We start from the raw sequence: 8,053 nt of genomic DNA on the forward strand, positions 1-8,053 counted from the left end.
GGTAGCTAGTCCCAGTTCCATCTCTGCTTTGGCTTTCCTGACTGCCCCCCTGCAGCTCCGAACAACTGCAGTATAGTCCTCCCTGGTGATGGCCCCTCCCTTCCATTGGGTGCGCCCCTCCCTTTTAGCTAGGAGACATTCTCGGATGCTTTTGGTGAGCCATGGGGGCTTTTGTGCCCTCCTGGTCCCTTTGATCCATGTTGGGAATACCTCTCTTTGGGCTTGGAGGATCGTCTCCCTAAGAAGCGACCACTCTTCTTGGACACCTGACTCCCCTCCCCTCCAGGACCTCAGTGCCTCCCTGACTATTCTCCTTAGCTCAGTTTAATTTCAGGGAGGATCATCCTAGAATTGAGTAAATATTCAGGGAGGATCACGCATATGAGGATCACGCATACGAGGGCGGTAGGGGGTTAGGTGGCTTTTGTGACCTGGGTTTGCCTCTCCATTGCCTGCCCCCCACCCTCCTGCAGTGGTGGGAGTGGTGAATTAAAGATGACCCTACAGTAATAAGATTATCTACATGGAAAATTAGAACAGATTTATAAATCTTCAAGTAGATAATCTAATTATTGATTATTGTCTTGAATTCGGGGTCATCTTAGATTCGAGTCAATACAGTGTTTTGACATAACCATTATTTTCTGAAGTAACCTCATATTTTTACTGTGAGGTGATGACTCTGACTAGAGCCTTTTTGTGCTATTATTATGAGTAACTAAAGGTTTTATTTTAAGTATGTCTTCCCTTTAATTTTTAAACATCCATTTAGACCCTGGAAATATTATAGTATTAAGTACTAAACATTCACCTGAATGGAAAGCTAAGAATTCATGTTAGCAGTATCCTGACCCTGTTTTTAAAAAAATCCCTTAAAATTGTATGTTCTCTGTGTTTCTTTTGTCTTTTTTTAATGTTCTATGGGAAGCAAAAGTTTAATACTTGGGTAAGTGTTCATATAAAGGACTGTTGGTTATAGGCATGTTGGTCTAAGGACATAGGCAGACAAGCTTCTTTGGGTAAATGTGAGATCTTTTATAGACCAACTAAATAGTTGGAAATTATTTAGTCAGTCTAATAAATGATGTCACATTTACCCAGAGATCCTTGTCTGCATATAAAGGGCTGGCAATGGAAAGCATCTTTCCTTTTCCTTTCTGTTGCTGCACGTTGTCTTCTATGCACAAGGGGGAAACTGCATCATGTGTCCTATATGCCAGTAACGTACCATGAATAGTCAAACCAAATAGGTCAAAAAAGCCTCTGGCTGAAATTACATTTCTCTAAAACTATTAGGTGATGAACTCTGAGTAACAAACTTGTTTGAAAAATTCAGTTTCTCTCTAGTTGTAAATAGGAAAGAGGCTAAATATGAAAGGTTATTTGCTGACAATAGCTCACCAACCCTAGCTTCCTTATTTTTAAAAAAATAGCCCTCAAATCTGCCATTTTCTTTCAATATGACTGAATCATCCATTTTCCACAAAAGCTGACACTGCTGCATTTTAATAACTACTTAACAAAAGCTATATGAATGCACCTGACATCTATAAATTAATCCTATTTTTCAATGACAATAATTTCCTCTCTGAATTAATATTTGCAAGTAAGTGTTTTTTTTTTTATTGTATCACTTCTTTGAATACAGGTCAGTATAATTTCCTGTGTTATCTTAGTTCTGTGTTTAAAATTTTTGCTTCCTCTGGGATGACAGAATGATAGTTATGTTTTAAATTGTTATTTACAGTAATGCTCTACCTTCTCTTTTTTTATCTTCATACAGAGGATTACTGTTACAGGAAAACAGCAGGTTTTCAGAAGCACTACATTACTATAAACTGGCAATTGGTAGCAGACCCACGTTAGCTTGTAAGTAATTCAGTAGTTTCCCCCTCCCCCCACCCTACATATTCCAATCTTATAATCACTTAAGGAATGAAGGAGGGATACTTATGCAGTAGCATACCAAGTAAACTTTAGTACTTTTAGGTTAGAAGCAGATGTTCAAAAAGCCAGAGCCTGAATTGATTCAACCTTTGCAGGTTAGTCTAACTTGCCTAGGTTGAACTGGTTTGTAACAGCACAGACATACGCTTTGGACAGAGAAAATGCAGGCATATGCTTGTACAGGTAGTCCTCAGACTTACGACAATTGATCCCTGAAAACTACGTCTTAAGTCGAAATATAACTTGGAACTGATTTTCCCATAGGAAACAGTATTATAAATGGGGGATTGGTTCCTGAACCAAGGCCCGATTCCCTATTTTCACCAAAAATAACCCATAATTTTGTACTCAGTCAATTATATATGAGTAATATAGCTACATTAATGTATTTATATTGTAATTAGCAATCACATTGATTTGGAAGGACTTCTTTGAGGTGACTTTGCTGGACTTTTTGAAGGGCTCTTGGTTGGACTTTTTGAAGGGCTCTTGGCTGGAGTCTTCTCAGGAGTCTTGGCTACAGGTTTTTCTGGAGTCTTGGTTTCTTAAAGAAAGCTTCCAAGGAAGCTTGGACAGATGTTTTCCAGGAAGATAGGCAATGCAGTGAACGTGTTCACTGGCATGGAATTGAATTGGCTCAAGCATTGTAAAATCAAAACCGATGTCAGAAAGTTGAAACAGGGTCATTTATAAATGTAAGTGAGAAACATTGTAACTTGAAAAGTTGTAAGTCAAGGACTGCCTGTAGTTACTTAGGCTAGGTGCTTTGGGGGGCACTAGAGCACGCCCTCGGCTGCAGGGAAGCTGTGCTGGGGGGGGGCCTGGCTAGCCTGGGTTGAACTGACCAGAGAGAGGTTTTAATTCCCCCTCCCTGTCCCACCGGCAGGGATTCGAGCCAGGTCTGCCAGGCACTCCCCTCTCGCTGCTGCAGCAGCAGGCCAATGTGCTCCTGAAGCAGAGAGGGCAGGGAGGGGGGTTATTCTCCCCTCTACCCCTACTGCCCCCTGGGCACTGCAGTGGGGTCTGCCTGCCCTGACCACCCCTGCTGCTGTTTGCTGTGTGCCTGGGGCAAGCAACGGAATAAGCTCCCTCCTGTCCCCCTCCTTCTGGTGTCTGGCACAAGGGGCTTACCCTGCTGCTTGCCCAGGGAACACAGTGAACAGTGGCAGCAGCAATCTGAGCAGGCAAACCCCACTGCGGTGCTCCGAGGGCAGAGTGGGGAATTACCCTGCTCCCTTCCCCGCCCCAAGGGGCCCTGCCCACTGACATCTAGCCCCACCAGGTGTGGGCTGGCCAGGGAGCAGCCTTCCTGGGCCAACTCAGGGTTGCTGGGGGACCCCAAGCCCAGCAGCGACCACTGCCATGTCTCTTGCCCTGTGCAGCACCCAAGGTTGCATGTACACAAGCAGATGTGGGCTGGCCAGGACCAGGGGCTGTTCTTCCCTCTTCACCTCCAGCTGCCTCTACCACGACCATGCTGCGCCGCTCTGGGTGGTGGGGCAGAAATCTTCTGCCCTGCATGTGGAGCTCTGGCTCCAGCTCCCAGACACCTTGGAAGGCTTAAGGCACCCAGGTGGAAGGTGTCCAGGGGCTGCAGCCAGAGCTCCACATGCAGGTTGGAAGCTGCTAGGCTGAAGCTACCCCCTGTCCCCCACTACCTCCCACAGCAGCTCTGGAGTAGCAGGACTGAGAGGGGGAGTAACTGCTACAGGTGAGGAAAAGCTGGCTTGGCCCTGCAAGGCTGTTTTTCTCCCCTCACCTCAAGTTGTGGCTCCTGCCACACCACGCAGTGCTGCTCAGGGCTGGGGGAGCTTCCTTCAGTCTGGCAGCTTCAGCCCAGCTCAGGTTGAAGTGGCCAGGCTGAAGGAAGATCTGCTAGCCCTGAGTGGTGTTGTGCGATGCGGCAGGAGCCACAGCTGGAGGTGAGGGGAGAAAAACATCCCTGCAGGGCAAAGCCAGCTTCCCCTTGTTTGCAGCGGTTATGTACCCTCCCATTCCTGCAGCTCTGGAGCCACTCCAGGAGGCGGTGGTTGGAGGCGGAGGCTTCAGCCCATCTGCTTCTGCCCCATGCATGGAACTCCAGCTGCAATCCCTGGGCACATTCTGCCTTCCGAGGCACTTGGCAGCTGGAACCAGAGCTCGTTGTGCAGGGCAGAACTCATTGGGCTGAAGCATCCTGCCCCCTGCACCCAGAGCTATGTGTGCCAAAACCCCTGTCATGGTTTCCTGGAGTGTGAGCCCCTTCCTGGCTAGGGGGTGCTATGATGCATAATGGGGAAAGGTGCTACACGCCACAGCACTGGGCAGGGGGGTGGAGGCTTGGAGGGCTCTGGTCCCCTCTGGGCCCCAGTGCTGCTGTGTGCAGTCTGCCACAGCTCTGCCTGCCCGCAGCAGGGCTGCCCGCTGGGAAGGGGCTTGCGCTCCCAGACACTATGATAGGCTGCTGCCCCCATCAAAGGCCCTGCCACCTCCCACTACAGCAGCTGGGCGAGGCCATGGTTAGACACTGGCCAATATGTCCACTTGGGACATGTGAGAGGCAAGTCTGCAGCTCATTCCTCCTCCCTCCACTAGACACCGGTGGGGACAAGAGCGGGCTTAATCCACTGCTCGGCAGTGGTCGGGGCAGGAAGACCCAGCTGCATTCCCCATGGGACAGTAGTAATAGAAGGTAGAATAACCCCCACTCCCTGCCCCTTCTGCCTCAGGGTCCACGTTAGCCTGCCGCTGCAGCAGCAGGAGGGGTGGGGGTGTGGAGAAGTGCTCATCAGACCTGGCTCGGGTCCCTGCCTTTGGAACAGGGAGGGGGGAATTAAACCCCCTCTTTGGGCAGACCCCTGCCCCTGCCTGTCCATGCTCTGCCTGGGGAGCAGAGGGGCAGGGCCAGCTCTGCTGGGCTGGAGCAGAGAGCCCAGCCCAGAGAGCATGCTGGGATGCTGGGGGACTCTGGATTAAGTTAAACCAGAAAGGGAAAGACATTGCTTAAACAGGTTTGAGCCAAATCAGTTAAGTCTGTTACTACATTCAACCAGGTTTATCTCCTGCTGGTTTTGGCCATTTTGAGACTGGTTTATGTGCCCTGAGCTTCTGTTCTGTTACAGGTTTAAACCAGTTTCTGATCGCTTAAACTGGTTTGTGTAATGTCTGTCCCTAGTCCTAGACTGTGGAGATGTGCATATCTAGACATTCTTATTTCAGAAAATTTGCTTTCAGTGTTAAAATGAGAAGCAGAAATGATTTTACTGTGCAATGGCTAATAGAACCATTGCTTCATTATTCAGTAGCTGTATTAACATTTTTCACCGTAAACAATGAGCTATAGAACAACTGAAAGCAGTGGCACATCCTAGTACTATACTCAAGAGTCTGCCTCAAATACGTATGACATAAGTACTTTATGTTTTCTGGCTTTTTATGGAATGTAGTTAATCCAAAATGCAAGGATTCAGGTGTTTGTCTTTTATTGTTATTTTCTTATCTGGGACAGAGATTCCACAAATAAGATCCAGGAATGTTTCCAATTATATTTTCCAGTTTCAGTTTCCAAATTGCAGCTTTTAAGTCACTTTGGTATCTGTGTGTGTAAGCATATGCTTGCTTTAATGGAAGCATTTTCCTTCTACTTAAACAAAACAAATAATTATATGCAATCGTGTTCTCCTAAGTAGGCATCAGCCATCATCTATGGAAGTCTTATGCCGTGTGTTAGATAGGAGGCCAGATTGAATTATCACAATGGTTGCTTGTCATTATGAATATCTTAGGTTTGTGGATATAAAATGGAGAACAAGTATAATGATATTATAGAGCTTCAGTAAAACATATAACAACCTTTTTTCCCCTCCTTCACAGCTGCCTATTTAAATACTGGTATTATTCTAATGAATCAAGGAAAGACTGAGGAAGCAAGGAGGACATTTTTGAAGTGTTCAGAGATTCCGGATGAAAATTTGAAGGATCCTCATGCTCATAAGAGCTCAGTTACCAGCTGCCTGTACAATTTAGGAAAACTTTTTCATGAACAAGGACATTATGAGGTGAGACTGCAAATTTCCCTACAAAAAAGAAGGGAAAATGCCACCTATTATTTATATATAACATATAATCAAGAATCTCAAAATACTTCACAAACATTAGCTAAGGCTCACGAAGCTCAGTAAGGTAGATGGATATTCACAATTTGGAGAGAGACAGCCTCTGACATACAGAAGCACTCACAGAGTCATTCTGAAATCCAGGATTATAATCAAACTCTTAGACTTGTCACTTTCTGCTGTTTGCCTTTTTCCATAAGGATATGTCATAGCAGGTAAAATATACATAACTAACTAGTTTAGTATAGGTTTTTAGGTTTCCCTCTGCCTAGTCTGCGGAGTTTATAGTATTTAACACCTCAAGCCAGGGATTATCAGTTTACAGCCCATAGGCCACATCTGGCCCACAGACATGGACCTTCCATGGCATTCAGCAGTGGGGGCTTTGGCTGAGTGCTTTCCCCATGCCACTGTGGGGATCAACACGTGTCTGCCCATCTGCTTCTGATGCAGAGTGGGTCATTGCGGCCTGCCACCCAGAAAAGTTGCCTACCCTTTCCCCAAACTAAACAACCTTGTGTCCCATTTGAGTCAAGTAAGGCAGTGGCTGACATCTTTGCAGAAGAGATGTTAAATCTTTTTGTCAGTTGTATGCATAGTAAGGGCCTGCTGTTTTTATAAAAACAAGCCTTACTTTTCTTTTTAATTGCCCCTACAATATTTCATGCCTACATTTTTGCACCTACATTAATTCATGTTTCTCCCTAGGAAGTTATTGCTTATACATAATTACTAACTTAATTCCACATACAGTGTTATAATTAAAAAAGAACTGAAGCCAAGTTGGGAAAATCAAATACTTTTCTACTCAAAAAAACTTCGTAGATCTTAACTATAGACAGAGATATTTTGTATCCTTTAGTTGGGCCTCTCTGCAGACACAAGTCTGCATTTTACTGTTGGTTAAAATACATCTGTTTGCATAATCTTATTCTGTATCCAGGCTGTCTAATTTACCTGCATGACGAGGAAATTGTAACAGTCATTTTTCTCCCTTCAGGAAGTAGTAAGCAATAGGTCCTCGCTTGTGATTAAGATGCATTTCTGTGTTCCAGAAAGAAAGTATTTTTGTTTTGTTCGGTGAGGCAATTCAAAACCGGAGTTACTCATGGTTTCGATGCACGTAACTCTTCAGACTCCAACACTCAAACTTGGCTGTTCAAGATTAAACTTGCATAGGTCATTTCAAGCTCCCTACATTCAACTTCCTTCTTCAGCTTGGGGAGTTATTCATTATTTAAAATGCAGTCACAAAAAACTAATACCTTTGTAAAGATGAAGTAGCATATTGTATAATTCTGCTGTGGCTGTGCATGGTTTATTCTGTTTAGTTATTATTTATATAATGGCATAGATATGCCTGACATACCAGAAATAAATAAAACAACTGCTCACTGCGTAGGCTAGTTGCAGTCTAAATTGGACTTAAATGATCATTCAGTTATGTCTTGCAAATGAGTCTGACCCATTGCACAGTGCAAAAGTTTGCTGTCATGCTGTGTAGTGCTGTGTAGTTCACTGCTCCGGAACACTACACAGTGGTCACATCTACACAAGACACTAATTGTGCAGTAGCCTAATAATACTACCCAGTAGCACATCACAGCACAAACTGTGCTAATAAGCTACTGTGCATAATTATTAGGCTACTGCGTAGAAGCATCACTAAAAAGGTGTTTGGCTGCACTACTGCACAGTAATTCTGGTTACTGTGCATTTATTTAGTACTTGGTTAAATAAGTACTAAAGTAAATGCACAGTATCCACTGTACATTAATGAATGAAAATATTCCCTGTACGGCTGTCTCATTCACAATGTACCTCCTACCCATTTAATGAATGAAACATTAAAATATGTTCATGTTAGGGGTGCACTGATAGAGATTTTGGGGGCCAATACCAGTAGCCAATATTTAAGGGGGCATATTGGCTGATACTGATTTCCTATACAGCTGCATGCAGCTGCATGAAGCCTGTTGTGGTGGAAGGGGAGCAGGGAGAGAAGGGGCTTG

General features: G+C 44.8%; 1 protein-coding gene across 3 annotated transcripts in view; it reads left to right on the forward strand.

The window, feature by feature from the left end:
• TMTC2 (transmembrane and tetratricopeptide repeat containing 2) overlaps window positions 1–8,053 on the forward strand; it is a 483,679-nt gene that overhangs the window by 344,911 nt on the left and 130,715 nt on the right. For all 3 annotated transcript variants that reach the window (XM_019514810.1, XM_019514809.1, XM_019514811.1), the window contains 2 exons: window positions 1,784–1,869; window positions 5,800–5,984. In XM_019514810.1, the coding sequence (XP_019370355.1) occupies window positions 1,784–1,869; window positions 5,800–5,984 (271 nt within the window). The remainder of the gene's footprint in view (window positions 1–1,783; window positions 1,870–5,799; window positions 5,985–8,053) is intronic.

The sequence above is a fragment of the Gavialis gangeticus genome, unplaced genomic scaffold, assembly GCF_001723915.1.
Source record: "Gavialis gangeticus isolate Ggan-Ray unplaced genomic scaffold, GavGan_comp1, whole genome shotgun sequence".
Lineage (NCBI taxonomy): Eukaryota > Metazoa > Chordata > Crocodylia > Gavialidae > Gavialis > Gavialis gangeticus.